At 40.8% G+C, this 20,171-nt stretch overlaps 2 protein-coding genes across 2 annotated transcripts in view; both read left to right on the top strand.

The window, feature by feature from the left end:
- SORCS1 (sortilin related VPS10 domain containing receptor 1) overlaps window positions 1-20,171 on the top strand; it is a 499,230-nt gene that overhangs the window by 277,530 nt on the left and 201,529 nt on the right.
- LOC111092934 (histone H1.8-like) lies at window positions 2,595-3,816 on the top strand. Its single transcript, XM_038579219.1, has 2 exons — window positions 2,595-2,613; window positions 3,239-3,816. The coding sequence occupies exons 1-2, from the start codon at window positions 2,595-2,597 to the stop codon at window positions 3,814-3,816; spliced, it is 597 nt and encodes a 198-aa protein (XP_038435147.1).

Genomic DNA, 20,171 nt, shown 5'->3' with positions numbered 1-20,171 from the left:
CGGTGTTTGACATACTGTATCTAGAACATTTGTTTCTAGTGAATAGCCCGAGCTGCTCTCATGATGGATGGAGATGAATGCCGGCCGCTACAGGAAATTGCCATATTTACTAGGGTGGGGATGTCTCACTCCAATATATCAGATCTGCCTCAAGCTTTCTCTTGGTGCTGTCAGGAAAAACAAAGTCAATATCGATGAATCTTTAATAAAACCACTTTTTTTTTTTTTTAACCCCTGGAGAAATTAAGAGAACACCACAAGCCTGGGGACTAACTTGCTTTCATTTAAACATTCCTTCTTCTGACCTGACCTTTCTGTTAACCAAATCTTCTTTTGATGGTTTTGCCCCTCTGTTCCTCTAAGCAACTGCCTCCCATTTTATTGGGTCCCCAACTGTTAACATACTTCTCATTCCATAACCTCCTAAGTCAGCTACTTAACATAAATTTTGCAGAACAAAATATTAATATTTGTAGATAATAAGATGGGTTTAGATCTTCATAGGTGGAAAGGCCTGCTGTATGGGATATACATTTTGATGACTGCAAAAGAGAAATCTCTTCTGGCTGCTTGGGGCTGTGTGTGTGTGTGTGTGTGTGTGTGTGTGTGTGTGTGTGTGTTTGGGGACTAGAATACTAAGTATTGCCTTGATTGACAGCATTTGCCATCCAGAATGAGCATGCTTGTAGTGGAGAAGAGGGTGATGTGGAGGAGTCCAAAAAATAAAGAATAGGGAAGGGGAAACATCTGAAATATGCAACCTCACTGATAAGAAAAGAAGGGATGTATAGGAGGAAAGGCACAGATACTGAACCAAGAGAGAAGATGACAGAGATAATCACAAAGCATTTAAAGTAACAAAATAGTGATGAGAGAAAGCTAATGCAAAGAGCAGGGTAAAGACATAAGGTAGAAGAAAAGATAATCAAATCATAAATATTTTCAACAGTAGATTAAGAATCTCTTGAGATCTCTCAGGGAGAGGAGGGCTAATTTACTGGGAACTTATTAAGACTTTCAGAGGGAGCACAATTTACCCTTATCTCTCTGTTCTTCCTCGGTGCTTGCAGAGGGGTAAAGGAGGTTGATGGCTGTGGCCGAAATTGGTTTTGCCAGAAAGGAAAACACAATTATGACTCAAGTATGGGGGAGTAACAGGCCTCCATCAAGGCTCTCCAGCTCCCCAGAGGCAGATTCAAATATCACTGCTGCTGCCCACAACTTAATGAACTTTTGTCCTTTTAATGCCATCTTTCCTAGCTACTCCCTATCCCTATGTGTAATGGCCTCTCCTATTTGAGTGTACACCTTGTAATTTCTACACTTGGCAGGTGTACCCACTCAGCACCTACTTGCAGTCACTGTGGAGCTACACTTTGTTATTTGAAGATGGTCATTGTAAATTTTTGCCTGGTGGAGTCATTAGTTGTGGTGTAGTGGTTCATATAATGGATCCTGGAGCCAGGCTGCCTGGCTTTAAATTCCAGCCAAGCCACATACTAGTTGTATGCCCTTAGACAGCTTTTATTTGTTGGTTTGTGTGTTATTAACTAAACTCTGTGTGATACAGTTTCCTCGTGTCTAAAATAAAATGGAATGATTGTGTCAATATCATAAGGTAGTTAGGAGAAGAATCACAATAAGCAGAGAACAGTGCCTGATACATAGGAAACATTCGATAAATGTTAGTCTCATCGTTACCACTATTATCCCTTTCCAATGGCATGCTGTCATTTGTCAAACCAACCAAAATTATTAAATGTCTGTTTTGTGCCAGGTCTTTTTAAGAAGTAGGAAGTAGAATAAAAATATAAGACATTGTCCTTTCTTTTAAGGATTGTGCAGCCTGGTAGAGGAGATGAATGTATAAACAGTCAACTACAGTACAGAACTTATGTATCATAATAGCTGTGTACATAGAACTCTATCTTTGGGGATTCAATGAAGGCTTCACAGAGAAGCAAATATTTGTCAAAGGAGAAGGGAAAAGAAAGATGAAAACTGTCTTTCAGTGCGTGTGTAGTGAGAAACCAGTGTTCATAGACCCCAGTGCATACATAACTTTGATTGATTTGCAAATATTAAATGAATAAGCATGTGCCTATTTTGACTCTTAAAATATGCTAATTTCCGTTTATATCTGGCTATACTAATTAGACCAAAAAAATGCCTTCATGCCCCATTTGAATTGTAATTCTAAAATGATAACACCATGTCTTTTCAATTGTTAAAACTTTTTTTTCTGTCTTATAAAATCAACAAATGGGCAATAGTGACATTATTAAGATTGAATTAATAAAAGAAAATATTACCTTATTCTAATTGATTGCTATTGATAAATTCAGCATTTATCTTAAGTTAACTACTGATCATTCAGAACTACTGATGAGATTTGGAGGTGCAATTTTTAGAAATCAATTGACCCATTTTATTGAACACTTGGCTTGTGCCCAGTTTTTTGCGAGCACATTGGTGAATGATTTAAAAAAAAAAAGTATGAACCTTAATGTAGCCCTTACAGAGTTTACTATCTTGCTGCAGGGACGCAATTAAAGAATAGTGCAAGACAGAAGATGATGGATTGCATAGTACAAATGACAAAGGCTCTAAGAGGTTAGAAAGGAATGTAGTCTGAGGTAGTCAGGAAAACAGCATGAGAGGGGCTTAAGTCGCTTAGTGAAGCGGACTGGTACGACACAGGGTCGTGGCATTCACAACAGAAGAGTATAATTTAGTTGAACCAACATTTAGTACTAGGTTGTAGAGATACAAACATGCATAAAACAGGGTGCTGCCTGTAAAAGTGGAAAGTGAAGGGAGAGGTGTGTAGGTAGAGATGAGCATGGGTTTACACTAGTGCAGGTACTACACCTTTCATGTCCTGAAATCTTAATAATTTGATTATATATATTACACATCTTACTCTTTTGCATTATAAAAGTGCTCCCTAAAGTGCTCCTTTGCTTATCCTAATTGTTGATTTCAAAAATATAGTTCCTTTAAAGTTATTGAATGCTTAGGAGAGAGCCCAGATTAGGGCAGTAGGTGAATTTGGGGGATGACAGGAGAATGAGAAGTATAGAGTGAAACCAGGCAACAAGAGAAACAGTGTAGCATTTGCAGGAGGTCAGGAGGGGCTTCTGGTGTTCCAGTGACTAGCAATTCATCTTTCCCCTATGGCTACTTTCTAAAAGGGATCCACATTCTCTTGAGACAAAAAATAGCCAGAGCTTCTGAGAAACTACTGATGTTCTCTCCACTGGCATGCACCGCGGCCTCCTTGTCAGGCCCACCAACTCCAAGGCCAAGAGGGCCACCGGCAGCTTCAAATTGGTTCCCAAGCATAAAAGGAAAGTTCAACCCAGGAAGACCTCCACCATGACTGCCCCCAGGAGACCCATCGAGGGCAAGAAGAAGGTCCCCAAGAAGCCAAAGGAGGCAAAGAAGGACAAGGTGAAAAGGGGACCCAGGAAGCCAGGAGAGGTGAGGACTGCTCCTCCCAAACCAGGTGGTGAGACCCACAGGAAAACAAAAGCTGGGAGTCGGAATTCAAAATCCACCATCCCCAAGGGCAAGAATGGTGCTGCTTCTCCAGCCAAGAAGGAAAACCGTGTCCCTAAAGAAGTCGTTGCCCATGCGGCCAAGGAGGGACCTAAAGCCAAGGCTGCTGCTCCTCCGAATGGTGGCAGGTCTAAGATGCTGCCTGAACACCTGGCCAGGAAGACAGAGGCCCCCAGGGGCCCTAGGAGGGCTGGCATGCCCATCAAGGCCTCCTCATCCAAACTGGCCAGTAGGAAGGCAGAGACTGAGAGCTAGAGCTGGGGTGGAGACACTGAAGACCTGCCTCTGTTTTTATTCCCCAACAAACGGTCACTCTATTTATTTCATTGTAAACTATTTATCAATAAGGGCTTTTTTCCCCCTCAAAAAAAAAAAAAAATATTCACTAGGATGGATGTAGCTTTAGGAGCTGAACCCGTCCAGCTTGACTCAGGTAAGCGTGGTGTTTGAATTCCAGAGGATGTCCAGGAAAAAGAAAAACAGAAAACGAACTCGTGCTGAGGAAAAAGATGTTGAATCATAGGAAGGCACTTGTCTGATATGGGAAGCGATCTACTTTATTTTGAATTTATGTTACTGGCATGTTTGTGTGTCTCCCCACCCCCTTGTGCTTTATGAATGCATTACTTAACCAACAGACTTACGCATTTTCTTCACCAGCTAATGCTGTCATTATTGTTCCTTGGGCCCAAGCCCTTTGTGCTTCCATTTGGAAGTGTGTTGCTGACATTTACAAACTCCCACGGAGGATTCAGTCAGTTACCACCATAGATGCCCATTGTTCTAAGAGAGCTGACCTTTACCCCCAGGCACCAATTAAAATCTATTGCTATTCACTCCTGCAGTGCTTCCTGTAATTCTGGCTCCCTGCCCAGCGTAACTGGTAGGATGCCTTCTTCCTAGTGTCAACTTCTTATTTTTCTTCCCCAAACAAGAAGAGAGTGACCTGCACATGCATGCTTCTGGAAGAAGACGCAGACCATCAGAGTGGACAAGAGTTTTCAGTTACATCACCTTTTGTGTCAACACAAAGGAGGACCTTAAATAAATAGTATGATTTGGCAAAATTTGGGACATTCCCTACAGGTTTCTTTCTGATGTATGTATCAGCAGAGCTCTCCAGTTATTCTGGGGTGGTGATTTGTTGCTAATTACAGGGTCATTCTGCCCTAAACAGAGCTGGGCCTGCTCCATGGCTAGCTGACAGAGTCCAAAGCCCCAGCTTGAGGGAAGTTAGGTGCCAGGCCCTCTACATGTCATATTATATGTGTTACCAGCACAATGCTAGGACGATAGCCTTTTATGTAAACTTAAGTTCCTTTCTGTAATGAATTATGAGATCAGGGTGTTTAGAGTTGGAAGTAGTTTGTAAGAGATCACAGATGTTCGTCATAAAAAGATTGCTCTTTCTGGCAGACCAGCAAATTAAGATGTGCTAATTTGGGGAAACAAACATGGCAGTGTATTCAGAGGCATAGCACCTCTTTTCTAACTTACTCTACTCTTCTATATCACCACCTTCTGTGTGCTGGGGGTATGATGATGCTGACATTTTAAGGGTGTTTGAAGACAAATTCTAGCGAACCAGTTATTTTAGGAGAAATGGCTAGAGGGTAAACATAGGAACAAGTGGCCCAAGAACAAGTCTCTGTTCTCAGATTGAGACAAGAAGTCCCGATTTGCTTAAAGTAAATGGAGCTTGAAATTTGCCTTTCCCTGTTTAATTTAAAATTCCAGAGCTAAGCAAGTGAAAGCTTGAAGAAAAGCACTGTCCTCTTCTTGTAGAAACAGCCTCTCCCTCCCACCTTGTCCCCACACTGCTAGTGTGAGCCAGACTGTGAGAATGCAATTAATTCTTTGATCTGCAGAAAGGATGGTTCCTAAAGTTATATTATACTCCCTCTTTTCTCCTCTCTTTACTATTTGAAATTTTATAGACTTGTGAAGATTATACTTATATGAGGGCTTAAAATTTCCCAAGAGCCACCAACATTTCACTTTTCCCACCCTGCAGGCCTTGGTAGAGTCTGGGAGGGTAACACGGCAAATGGGAAGCCATCTGGCTCCCTGGAGATCCTTGTCAGCATTCCATTACCCAGAAACCAGTGGAACCTGGTTAAACTCGTAGGACAAAGCCCACAAGATTATCAAACCCAAACCATTTGGCTCCATTTATTACAAATACAAAGTTTTCATCCATGGTTCATTATGGTCCTCCGATGCAAACCCACCTCGGGGGAATTACAAAGAACTCTCAAATAAATATGTAGGGGAGAGCGTGTTGAAACTGGATATTACCTATCTCCCACTGCTTAGCTTGTTTCTACTTTCATTTCCCTCACTCCTCCCGTTCAACTTTTCCCCTTCCTTCCATATTTTCTCTCTCTTGGTCTCTTTCTTTCCAAAGCTCATTTGTATGGAAGAGAGAGTAAAAGAGTAACAAGACCACCTTATGTATTTCACACAGAATATATTTTCAGCATGATTACAAAACTGTGTGTGTGTGTCTCATGCATACAAAAACACTGGATGGAGAGGAGAGGTTTAGTGTTTTATATCTGAGACCTTGTTAGTGACTGGTGACCTTTAACTGGAACCCAGGTCTTGCATTTCTGGTCTGTGTTCTTTCCATCATAGTTCACCATTTCCTAAATACTGCCCCAGTTGTCTTGTCTGGGAGGTTACTTTGTAATAGTATATATCCTTGAGACTAAGTGCTGATTCCTCTGCAGACCTTTAATAAATTTCATGTTTAAAATATGAATTATATAATCTCAGATAAAATGCAAAGTGCACTGAAAATGTAAAGGCAAACCATATGTCACATTTGAAGTCAGCTTGTATAAAATCATTCAGCTTCCTGCTTATCATTTCATGATAATAGCCTGACAGCTTTACAGGATAAACCTGATACTTTTAGAAATCTGAAAAGGACTCCAAGGAAACTTCCTTTTTTTTTTTTTTTTCTTTTCTTTTTTTTTTTTTTTAGAAGGAAACTTTCTGGCAGGAGGATGGACAGAGTAATGCTCACAGTGCTTTTCCACGATGCCATGACGTCCTGTCACTGGCCCTATTCCTCATGCTGGCTCTAAGCTTTCCTGGTGGCCCAGTAGGCTGCCTTGGTTGACTCGCAATGTGTATTTGTTGACCCTGGGTTGTTATTTTCCACTAGAGGGAATGCATATCAGAAACACACCTATCCTGCCATCACACCTGTGGCCAGGGACCTGAAGAGCAAACCAACTAGTTAATGTTTGGTGCAGGATCTACTGAGAAGTAGACTCCATTATCCTAAAGGGTGCTCCTTGGAGAAATCACATCTGAGAAATGGTTCTAGCATCATTGCCCGGACACACTGGGATGGACTTGTTCTTCCCCTTGTATAGCTTTAATCATGGGCTCTGATTAGACCTTGTTGTTGTTGTTGTTTAAGATTTTATTTATTTATTCATGAGAAACACAGAGAGAGGCAGAGACAGAGACAGAGGCAGAGGGAGAAGCAGGCTCCATGCAGGGAGCCCGATGTAGGACTCTATCCTAGGACCACGGGATCACGCCCTGGGCCAAAGGCAGATGCTCAACTCCTGAGCCACCCAGGCATCCTTGATTAGACCTTGTGACTCCATCATTGCATTTAAACTTTGAAGTATACCATCACTAAATCTCTAGACACAAGCTGTCTCTGCAGTGGCTACTACTTCTCTCAACTCCTTAGAGATCTTGTTTCAAGCAATTTCCTCTATAGTAGCCACACCAAAACAAAACAAAACCAAACCCTGTTAAGATATGACACATGGGCCCAAGTGAAAAAGCTTTCTGAATCCCCCCTACTTATTTTTTCACTTTTTTTTCACTTTTTTTTTATACAAAAGAAAGAATACACATTATGAAAGAGATGTAAAAAGAAGTATTAGAAAAAAAGTTGTTTCAACGAGACCTGAATTGGAACCTGAAATCCTCCTTTGCCTCTGGAGCTCTAAGTAGTGTTTAAAGTAACCCAGACTCTCACACTTGTCAAAGAAGTAATCGAAATGTATGGTTCCTGCTTCTCAAATCAGTGAGTACAGCAAACTGTCACCTGTAGGATATGCATAGACGCACTGAGAACATCCCCATGTATGAGGATAGTTGATGCAGAAACAGAACCAACAAAACAAAACTCTAAAATCAGCAGGGAAAGGACCACAAAATCCATTTTAACTTTGAGAAAAGTAAGTCTCAAAAAGTGGATTTTCCGGGGGTGCCTAGGAGGGTCAGTTGGTTAAGTGTCTGACTCTTGATTTTGGCTTAGGTCATGAGATCGAGTCCTGCATCAGGCTCCCCATGGGGCACGGAGCCTGCTTGGGATTCTTTCTCTCCTTCTGTCTCTGCCCATCCCCCCAACCCCTGTTCATGTGTGATCTCCCTTAAAAACAAAAAAAGTGAGTTGTCCAGGTCATGTAGCTGGTAACTGCACATGGACTTGGCAGCATGTGTGCAGATTTTCCTGAGCTTTTAAGTTAATATTCACCTTCCCTACATACTAACTAAAGAGTATCTTCTCCCTAGAGCCACAGTTTATTTCCTATAAGGGCACATGCAGGACCCTGCATCTGCTCAAGGAAGTGAGCGGTAACAGTGATTCTGGTTTTAAGCCATTTGTACAGAATGCTATAGCTTAAACGTTTTGCTGTCTGTTACCTGATATACATAAAAATCCTTAAAAAATGTCCACCTGCCTTTCAGGAATCTGTGGAATGAAGTGGCCAGACTAGTTCTGAAGTTCCTCAGCCTCTGCATATACTAGATGTTAGGATCATCTAGAGAGAAAGATAGTTAAGTGTAGATTCTGGGTCACAAGCCCTGAGAATCTGCATGTTAACCAGCAGGTACCACCTCTCTGTGTCCCTGTGATGCTGCGCACAGACCCAGGGCTACATTTTGTCCAACAGGGAATAGCCGTACTAACAGTAAGGCATCATTTTTCAGTGACTCTCTCAGTTTCATTTTTCTTTAAAAAGTAAAATAAGTAGGTATGGCTCTTCTCTTGGCGTTGGTGGCACAAGTGTATTCAAGTTTTGTGTTTGGAACCAGCCGCCCTCTGCTGGACAGTGGAAGATTTGATGTGAAATTAGACTATTTTCTCTGCATTTGTCCCTTTGACATTAAAACTGGGTTCATCATTGCCCTCACAGAAAGACAAGTGTTTATGCATTTGATTGCTGGGTGGGATAAAGGTCAAAAGCACGTAGACACACACCCAGGGCAGTTTTGAGACCCAAGGACATGGGTTTAGGAATCTTTAGTGGTAAATTAGGAAAGCACAAGATGCAGGTAGTAAGTTGGCCTTCTGTTCTTCCACATCAATGAAGTAAGTAGGGCTTGGAATAAATAATTCTTAGTCACTTTAGGGCAGAAAGCTGCTTACTAGTTATTTAACTTTGCAGAGCTGTGGGAGGCTCCTGTTATGGTGTTTCAGACATATTTGTTTAGCTCAGGGAGGGGGCTTCTTGAAATTTTACTTTTTTGAGAGTTCTGCTCCATTATTCCAGGGTTCTGACTTCATTCCTTTGCACAGCAAGTGGCTCTGTGTTAGTATGAAACACAGGCAGCCCACACAGGGTGATTAGATAAAAAGTGTTGTTCAAAGAGCCCAAGAGAGAGGAATATTAAAAAAAAAAATGGCAGGTATTTTTTGAAAAACAGATTTCGTAATAAATTCTAACATGTGTCATTGTCAGCAAGATGAGTGACAGGAGGGGTTATCGTTGCTTTATGTCTGGGTCAACGGAAGCGTAGTTTTAAGGCAGCATGCATGTGTGAGCCCTCACCTATCACTGAACTTAAACTCCCCCCAGCTCCTAAAAGAAAGAAGGATGGTAGTGAACATGAGTACTTCTTTTTTCATGTCTCCAATGATGCCTCCCCTTCTGCACCCACAAACATGAGATAAGTGAAATAAAAAACAGGAAGAAAAGGACCAATGTGAGTTGGAAAAAGAGACAGACACAAATGCACAGATGCTCATATCATCCCACCATACAGATTCTGGAGATCTTGTTAATACTGAAGGAGAATTTCTGAAGGCCGCAGAATGAATGAAAGAATAAATGGTTTAGATACCACCCAGTGCCCCCTTTCCAGTCCTTTCCTTTGTACTTGGCAGCTCAGCTTTCTCTGCCTCAGCATTGCCAAAGCTTAGCTGTCACTCATCTCCATTTTGCAGTTTGGCTGTCATGTCTTTCAAGTTCTTGCAGTGACAATTGGGGCTGAGTAGGGCTGGGAGGGAGTTCCTGGCACAAGAGGGCCTTTCTGGGAGACCAGTGCAGATGGGATCCTGCTGTCTTCTCCAGAGGGCAGCATGGGGGCAGAGCATATCAGCAGGGGAAGAGTAAGTTCCTTCATCCTTGGCACCTGCTGTCTCTGTGCCAAGCCCCCTGGTCAGGATTCATTTCTGATGTCCAAGAACTTGGAGTAGACTTTTAGTCTGGGAGGGATTTGTCTGTTTTTGATTGTATACCTGCATAGTCTCTCCCTAGTCCCCCACTCCCAGCCCCAAAAGCAAGCAAGCTAGCAGGCAACAAAGAAAGAAAGGGAGAAAATTTGCCTTGGCTCGGAAAAAAAAAAAAAATATGCAAAGATTGAATCTGAGTCTGATGACTTGGCTCAAATCCCATATCTTGTTTTCTTTACAACTCGCAGTAAAATGGACAACTGCTTCAAAACCATCTCAGCTTTTCTCTGAACAGGTTCAATATCCTTTTTATTTCCTTTTGCTCTTCTGGGTTAGCTCTTAAGTCCTGAAGGAAAACAAGAAGCAGTGTGATTACTGAGTGTGACAGTGAAAATAGGCAGAATAAATCAGGGGAAGTGGTACCTTTGTCCCACAGACTTTTAGGCGATGTTGACTGGATAGTTAAGAGTGTGGCTCCTAGGGGTGCCTGAGTGGCTCAGTTAGTTAAGCATCTGCCTTCAGCTCAGGTCATGATCTCAGGGTCTGGTCAGGGAGGAGTCTGGTACTCCCTCTCCCTCTGTTCCTCACCCTGCTGGTGTTCTCTCTCTCAAAGAATACGTAAAACTTAAAAAAAAAAAAAAAAAAAAAAAAAAGAAGAAGTATGAGGTTAGCCTGAGTGGCTTAGTTGGTTAAGTGTCTGCCTTTGGCTCCGATCATGGTCTCAGGGTCCTGGGATAAAGCCCATTGTCAGGCTCCCTGCTCAGCCAGGAGTCAGTTTCTCCTTCTGCTCCTTAGCCCATTGGTGCTCTCTCCCCCTTTCTTTCTCTCTCAAATAAATAAATAAAATCTTAAGAAAACAAAGTGTGGCTCCTCAAAGCAACCAACCTCCACCCTATATCCCAGCTTTGGCGATACTAGTGTGTGTGCTTAAGGATATACTTCTCTGTGCAATAGGGAAGATGACATGGATGGAGGGGTGTGGTGACAAAGTATATAGTGAATATTCCAGAGTACTGTGTTCAAGATCTGTATCATTTTCTTTCAAAGTACCAGCTTTGCTTTTTGTGAAGTCAGAAGCCATTGGACATTTAATTCTGATGCGCCTTTTATAGGAAAAACTAAAAGTGCAATTGCAAAGGAGAATTCTTTCCAGTGTGTGTGTGTGTGTGTGTGTGTGTGTGTGTAAGACACACTATACTTGCTATTTCAGGGCACTTTTACTGCAAGGTGCAGATGGTCCTGTTTTAGACACATATGGACTAGTAGCACCAGTCTTGGGGAAAGAGAAGCCCAGAGAGATTATAATCATTCATTCTGTGTTGTATAGTAGGTTCATTTCAGAACTAGTAATAGAATCCCAAACATCTTCTATCTGGAAAATGGAGAAAGTACCAATTCTTCTGCCTCAGGATTATTAAAAGAGTAAAATGCAGTCATATATGAAAGATAGTTTGATATTTCAGAACTGAGGTTCAGGTGTACAAGATCAATGTTTTTATAGTTACTCCCAAGTCAGTGTTTTAGAAAAATGATGGGGAAGGAAACTGTGCATTAAGTGAAGAAGGCATCACTTGAGGTATGGAGAAAAATGTACATGAGAAAAAAAAAAAGTAGCAAGCAGATTGCTCTGTGATCACAACTGGCAGGGGTGCTTTGGTTTTTGCAAAATTGTGAAAGTGCCACCTACAGAGTAGAGGGAATTTCAGAAAGAGAACAAAGATCTCCAAGTGGGTTGGAGACAGAGACACTTCTGATTTTAATTACCACTCCATCTAACAAAAGACATCCTCTCATCACTTTGCCTTAAATATTCTCTCATCTGATGTACATGCAAAGCCACATACTTTTGGGTGCTACTGTTTCTTTATCTGTGAATTGAGATAATAGCACATATCCTCTTAGCTCATTGCACAGGGGCAAGGATCAGGAAATTACAAACACAAAGGGATGCATGTTTATTGAACTAAATCCAGCATTTTCACACTGTATTAATACCACAAGGAAGAAACTTGGGGGTGGGTATGATTAATCCCAACAGGCAGGGTTTTGAAGGACTCTTGGGAAGAGAAAAATTTTGAGCCTGGAACTTGGCAAATGGGAAGATTTAAAGAATGCTCTGACATTGTAAACTAATGAGGGAATCACGGCAGATGACAGAGGAGCTGTGGTGATTGGGCACACCGTACATATTCTCTGCATCACTTACGAGCTCCAGAAACTGCTTTGTCCCAAAAGTAGTTGGAGCCCAGCAGTTGGTATTTTATTGGCAGAGGAGCCCAAGAAGACTGCATGGGGAGAGGCTTTTGTTACAAAAGTGCCTGGTGGAACACAATTAGTTGGAATGGAATCTGGCCAGGGCAATTGCTGTTGATATCACTTACCCTTGCAGAAAGTTTCTGGGGAGCCTCCATGGCTCTGAGTGGTCAGGACCTCTGTTTTCCATCTCATTAAAGAGCCTATAAAACCACACAGCCAGAAATCACTGTTCTTTTAAAAAAAAAAAAAAAGATTTTATTTATTTATTCATGAGAGACACACAGAGAGAAGCAGGCTCCATGCAGGGAGCCTGATGTGGGACTCGATCCCAGGACTCCAGGATTATACCCTGGGCCGAAGGCAGGCACCAAACCGCTGAGTTACCCAGGGATGCCCCAGAGAAATCACTGTTCTTACAAACATCTGCAAATCGACATCTGAGCCCAGAGGTGAGGAGCAGGCTGTCAAAACCATCCCAGTGCTAAGTCAGTGAAACAGTTTACTATATCAAGTCTTCAGTGCCATTTCTAGAGAAGTTTACATTTTCAAGAGGGGCACCGCCTCATTCAGTGCTGCTATTTGGTCTCTATCCTGACCACAAACATTAGGAAGAGACCGTTTTTGTTGTTGTTTCTTTTAATCCAGACCCGCATTCTTTTTACTGGTGGAATCCCTCTCTCCTTTGCCTCCTTTTTTTTCATCTTTCTTGCTCCAAAGCGGATCATGGTGTTAGTGGAATGCCTTTTGAGAGTGTCATTGACCTACATTACAGTACAAGCTAAACGGCTACGGGAGTAATCTAAAGAGAAAGATGGGAAAGGAAGGGAAACCAAGTTGGGGTCCCTTGAGTTAATCTCATTGTGCTGAATTTCCAAGGAAAGAAGGATGGTAAACATATGTGCTTTTCTCCCATGGCGTTATTGATATTCTGTTCAGGACTATGAAAATTAAAATACAGTTTCTCAGCTCCACTTATAGCATGATGGTAAGTGAGTGGGACACGATGTTGAAAAGAGCCAAGCAATTATGCATTTGTCATGGGTAATGGGGAAGGTGGAGTTGTCCGCTTTATTTAAAGGGCTTCCTCTACCATCAGATGGGCTCTAGTCCCACAGGATTTTGCTTACTTTAAATTCGTAGTTTCAGTGTTGTTCTGAATACCCTAGTGTAGAAACACTCTTTTCTCTATTTCCTTTAGATTACTATGATAAGTGAATTATATATATATATATAAGATATTATATAAACTATTAAAATATGTATATAATAATAATTGATATCTCTATATATCTCTCCAGGAAAAAAAAGCTAATAAATGCTATACCCAGATGTCACATGGGCATATAAATCAGTTTCTGATGGCTGAGTTCACTATTGAGAACTCTGACTGACAAGCCAGTCAATAGGCTGCGTGGCCTTGGGCAACTTTTCTTATCTTCCTGGCATGTGGGAATAAAATAGCATAAGATTTTTTTTAAATGAGTTAAATGGATAGTAACGTTAAGATCTCATATAAATGCCATGGGGTCCTTTCTACTTAACATATTCTAGTTCCTTTGATGTCTACTACAATCTGTTCTCTTTACCTGACCTTTACTTTGTAAGACTAAGTAGTAATTTGTAGCTTCTGGCCTCTGCATGGGGTTCCTGAAGGTAATAGATTCCAAGCCTTACCTCTTCCAGTAGTAAGTTAATCCTTTAAAATCTCCACAGTTAGTGCCTTGTCATCCTTATCAGGCTTTCTGAAACTTGCTAGATAATATCCTTTAATCTAACCAATTGATTTGTTATCTCTAAACACCATTGTAGTCTAATTTGCAGCAATGATGTCCATTAGCAAGTGATTACAGTGAATAAACTTAAATGCTATATATTGAGATAAAAAAAAAAAACAACTTTTTCAAATCCTTCGGAAGGCCTGGGGAGAGATAAATCTGTAGTTCTGAGGAAGGCTGTAAAGGTTATGACAATTGGATCTTGCGGTTGATACAAATGGTTTTAAAATTCAATTTTGTATATTTATAGTTTGCACATTAGTCCTAGGGCATCAGTGAAAGGTCATTCTGAAAATACTGAATAACTGGAGCTAGTTTGCATAAGTAAATATAAATGAATTCTCTTTTCTTAGTGCATTCATATTCCATAGAATGGATTATCTATCTTCAGAACAATGATGTTCTTTCCTAGAGCATCTCCTTTAATTCTGAGTATACCTCTGTACTTGGGTCTGCTATAATGTGATATGTTCAGGAAGAGATCCAGATATTTCAGTATTATTTGTGGGTGCACCATGCTAGGGGATTTCAGTGGTCTAGTGAAGTGGATTTTCTAGGTAACTATAGCTTATCTTTTAGAAGACAGTAGTGCCTAACGCACCTGGGTGGCTCAGTTAGTTCAGCATCTGACTCTTGATTTCACTCAGGTCGTGATCTCAGGGTGAGATCAAGCCCCAGGTGAGGCTCTGTACTAGGTGTGGAGCCTGCTTGAGATTTTCACTTTGCCCCTCCCCCACCATGTGCTCACACACATGCTTTCTCTCTATATCTCTAAAAAAAAAAAAAAGACAATAGTGCCTTTTTAATTTTACTTAAAAACATTTCAAAATTATTTTCTCACCTTATTAAAGAAAATATTCTAAATTTGTTATTTCCTTCATTATATGAACTTTATTTTTTTTAAAGACTTTATTTATTTATTCATTCATAGAGACAGACAGAGAGAGAGAGAGAGAGAGAGAGAGAGAGGGAGGGAGAGACACAGGCAGAGGGAGAAGCAGGCTCCATGCAGAAAGCCTGGCGTGGGACTTGATCCAGGGTCTCCAGGATCACGCCCTGGGCTGCAGGTGGCACTAAACTGCTGCGCCACCAGGGCTGCCCCATTATATGAACTTTAAATATGCTTTTCTTCTTTATGATACTTGTGATATATAAATTTCCTCTATTGATTGATTTTTTTTTCTTTATTTTTTGTCGTGGTTAGCTTGCTTTGCTTGCCTCTCTTCACTGTATGGGGAAAAAAAGTCCATCCTTGGATAAATAATTTCCTATAGCTACACTGTTAAGGTTTTCATTTTGCTACTTTTCTTTTCTTTTTTTTTTTTAGATTTTATTTATTCATGAGAGAGAGATAGGGAGAGAGAGAGAGAGGCAGAGACATAGGCAGAGGGAGAAGCAGGCTCCATGCAGGGAGCCCGATGTGGGACTCGATCCGGGAACTCCAGGATCACGCCCTGGGCTGAAAGCAGGCGCTAAACTGCTGAGCCACCCAGGGATCCCCATTTTGCAACTTTTCATAAGGAATTTTCAAATCTGAAATGGGAAAGAAATGAAAATTTTATAAAGGCTTAAATTGAAACAATATTTTGATAAGCTTCTTATGAAAGTGAAGGACTTTTGTGTCCCTCTTAACTAGTACTGATGAATGGATAAAGAAGATGTGAAATATATATATTTCATATTTACACATATATGTAAATATGAAATATTACTCAGCCATCAAAAAGAATGAAATCTTAACATTTGCAACAACATGGATGGAACCAGAGGGTATTATTCTAAGTGAAATAAATCAATCAGAGAAAGACAAATACCATATATTTCACTCATATATAGGAATTTCACTCATATATAAGGAATTTATTTTCACTCATATATAGAATTTAAGGAACTGGCTCAGCAGTTGAGTGTTTGCCTTTGGCTCAGGGTGTGATCCCGTGGTCCTGGGATCGAGTCCCACATCAGGCTCCCTGCATGGAGCCTGCTTCTCCCTCTGCCTATGTCTCTGCCATTCTCTTTGTGTGTCTCATGAATAAATAAATAAAATATTTTAAAAAAGAATTTAAGGAACAAAACAGATGGACATAGGGGAAGAAAAAAAAAGAGGGAGGCAAACTATAAGAGACTCTTAAATATAGACAACAAACTGAAGGTTGCTGGAGGGGAGGTAGGTGGGGGATGGGCTAGATGAGTGATGGGGATTCAGGACAGCACTTGTGATGAGCACTGGATGTTATACATAAGTGATGTATCACTAAATTCTACTAATTCTTATTCTATTCCTGAAACCAATATTACACTATATGTTGTCTAACTAGAATTTAAATAAAACTTGACATACAAAGGAAAGAACGAAAGGAAGAAAGAAAGAAAGACCTAATGCTTTGCTTACCTGTAATAGCTCTCTAGGAACGAGGTGCTTTTTTCCAAATGACATAAATTTTCTCTGCCTGGCTTTTCATTCCTGTCCCATAACACTTTCAGACAATGCTGTTTGCTTATCACTGACACATCAGGATGAAACCTTAGCTTGATTCACCCAAACTTCTAGGATGTAGCTTTGCTAGAGTGGTATCTATATTTGAAGGTCCATATAGGATCTTCAGAGTACAGTCACCTGTGTACTTGAAGCAGAGAAGAAATGGGTACCTTCTGAGTGGAAAAAAAAAAAAGAAACAACAGTCTTCCTGCATGTACTTCATCCTCCTTTGACCTCCAGAATGAAAATGTCAGAGCACCACGATCTGAGGGAAGCAACTTCCATCAGTACGGCATTCCTAGGCTGGGTAGGAGCCTTCTATTGAAAATGGATTATGACCCAAATCACACCTCATTATTCTACTGGTGACACTGGGCTAGATGACTTGATGTGGTTCCCACTCTGATGTGGGGATGTCCATGATAGGCTCGAAAGCGCATTAGAAAATATTTCTGGAAGAAGGCAGACAAATTCTATCACAGGTCTTCTAATGGCATTCAGACCACTCAGCTATACTTGTCAAGGTTTTATGGGCATGTGTCAAGCTTCTAGCTCTGTCACAGACAAGGCCATGCTCTTTAATTGATTCAGCCATCACTTACTGAACGTCTGTATGTGAGGCAACAGTCAAAAGTATAGGATAAGATGGGCAGATACATCCTCTCCATTGTTTGTGTTCGAGTGAAAAAAAATATGCATGTTATATAGTAAATATTTAACTTCTAAGAGTTTTGCCACGTACAGGTCAGGGTTCCTTAAATAAAAGCCCATGGAGAGTACTGATCTGGATTTGAGGTAGGCAGAAGGTCAGGAGAGGTATTCCAAGGGTAGAGATGCCCATATGCAATTAAGAAAATAAAGAATTAGGGGAAGTGAGAAAGTATGTCCAGCTAAAAGTATGCATGTCAAACACCAGTGAGAAAGAACACACAGGCTCAAAGACAGTTTGTGACAAGAATTTTGAGTTTATGGCAGAAATAGTTATTCAAGGCTAAAGAGAGAGGCAGGAATAAGATCATAAAAGGTTTTGTGTACAAAATTGAGTTTAAATATCATGCTGAAAGGGATGGAAATACATTGAAAATTTCAGGTAGGAAATGGACATGATCAGATATGTATTTTGGAGAGTCAGAGAGGGCAGGAGTGAAGACAGCACGGTTTTAGGAGCCCAAGGCAGCAACCTCTGAAAAAGAGGATGCGTTTCTAATCTCCCAGGCAACTGAGTCTAAGAGAAATTAGCTAATGTAACCTACTACCTAGTAGAAACACTGGTCTACAGTGTGCAGTCTGCAGGAGACAGAGAAGTACGTATGTGGACTAAAACCAGGCACTTGATCAAAGAGTCAAAGTCCAAGCATACTGAGATATGAAAACTTGAGATTCGAGAACACCAGGAATAAAATTACTGTTTTATTCGGTGAAGTCCTAGTTGAAAAAGCAGAAGGCAGGTGGAATCTGCACCCTCCTGAATTTCAAGAATTCCCACATTCATACATTGTCCTTCACATATTCTGAGGTTTTTCCTACTGATAAAACTTTTTAAATACCTAAGGTTTACTTAGAGACTTCTGGGAAAGGATTTTGCCCTGGTGATTTAAACAGGAAGTCCTCTGAATTTGAGAACAGTAGTACCTGACCTTAGATTTCAATGGGATTTCAAGGCTATCTGTGGATGTTTTGCTTTCCTAAAACATAATTCTTTTCGGGTTTTTGTGTCTGTAGCTAGCATACCCTTCCTTCATTTCTTGTCTCAGAAGGCATACAAGAAGCATGCAGGCATATCCCCGACATCACTGGTCTCAAAGTCTCTCCTCCTCCAGCATTGCTTCCAGATGTCCAGATTCCAAAACAGTTGTCTCTACTGAAAGACAACATTTCACCATACATTTTCCCCAAGAGCATGGGATTAATTATTTCCATACACACAGTTGCTAATTATGTTTCCAAACTCCTGCTGATATGGCATCTAGTAGAATTAGTCTCTAGGCACAGTGTCCTCTTTTTGTGAATAAGACATTTTCTTTGATGCAGCAATTATGACAAGTACTTTCTCGCTCTTTCTCTCCCCTCCATTTGTTTGACATACCTGTGCCTTGCCAACAGACTTCTTTCTTTCTTTCTCTTTCTTTCTTTCTTTCTTTCTTTCTTTCTTTCTTTCTTTCTTTCTTTCTTTCTTTTCTTTCTTTCTTTCTTTCTTTCTTTTTCTTTCTTTCTTCTTTCTTTCTTTCTTTCTTTCTTTCTTTCTTTCTTTCTTTCTTTCTTTCTTTCTTTCTTTCTTTCTTTCTTTCTTCTTTCTTTCTTTCTTTCTTCTTTTTAAATATTTATTTATTCGTGAAAGACATACAGAGAGAGGTGGAGACACAGGCAGAGGGAGAAACAGGCTCCTCGCAGGGAGCCTGGTGTGGGACTCGATCCTCGGACTCTGGGATCCCATCCTGAGCCGAAGGCAGAGGCTCAACTGCTGAGCCACGCAGGCATCGCAGACTTCTTTCTAATGAAATACCAGGTTTCTAAATACCCTCGTTTTTTTGACAGTCTCCACAAATTGGCCCCATATCCTCCTCAAATTTAACCTGTAAGATAGGCTGATTGTTCAATGGTTGCATGTCAGTTTCATTCACACAAATCATCCATACAGTAGAAGTTTGGAGATTTTGATATGAAAAATGTCCTTGTAGAAATCAACTGTAATAGGAAACCTTCTCTAGCCATTCTCTGCTGCAAGCTTAGATTGGGAGCCCAGGAGAAGATGCACAGTAATTTATCTCATTGCATCCCTTGGCTCTTAGGATTCTACAGATACCGCGTTCAGAACTTCTTTTATCAGTTGTTCATAACTTTCAGAGAATGTTCTACTCTCCTTGCCTTATTCACATCAATCAATAAACAATATACTAGCTGGAGATAAGCCAAGATGTGTCACTGAGATAACGAGGCCTAAAGAGCTGATAGATGTTGGAGGAGAGATACTGAGAGTTACCAGTAGCTAGAACAGCTTGGATTCTGACTAGCAACCTTTGGCCATGCTATCAAGAGGACAGAATCTAACCACTAAAACATACTAATTATTAGGAGAATGTAGATCACTGCCAGGCGTCAGGGTTGTGTGTGTTTCTGTGTGTGCACACGTAGGTAAATGAGTATATAGCCTCCTGTAATACATATACTTGTAAGTTCAGTGCCCCAATCTTGCATATTTCACCACTGTTCAATATTCTCTACCCAGGTGTGTGCTCCTTTTATAATGTAAAATATACTTCCTTGTAAAGGCAGATCAATAGAAATGATTGTGTCATTACATCTGTTTCATCAAGGGGCACCTTGGTGACTCAGTGGTTGAGTGTCTGCCTTTGGCTCAAGTTGTGATCCCAGGGTCCTGGGATTGAGTCCTGCATTGGCTCCCTGGATGGGGCCTGCTCCTCCCTCTGCCTTTGTCTCTGCCTCTCTCTCTATCTGTGTCTTTCATGAATAAATGAATAAAAATCTTTAAAAACAAATCTGGTTCATCAAGAAGACTACATCTCATTCTCAAATCAGAGTTTTTATCTATTGGCACATTGGTTAAGCATCTCCTTTTAAGTCTTGCAAACTAGATGACTTTGCTCTAGTGAACAAAGGTATAAGCCCAAGATTTGTGCTCTAGGTTGCTTTCAACTCATGTTGCAGA

This window comes from Canis lupus, chromosome 28 (genome assembly GCF_011100685.1).
Source record: "Canis lupus familiaris isolate Mischka breed German Shepherd chromosome 28, alternate assembly UU_Cfam_GSD_1.0, whole genome shotgun sequence".
In the NCBI taxonomy this organism is placed as follows: Eukaryota; Metazoa; Chordata; class Mammalia; order Carnivora; family Canidae; genus Canis; species Canis lupus.
The sequence above is the reverse complement of the archived record's forward strand: the minus strand, read 5'-3'. Positions and strand labels throughout refer to the sequence as shown.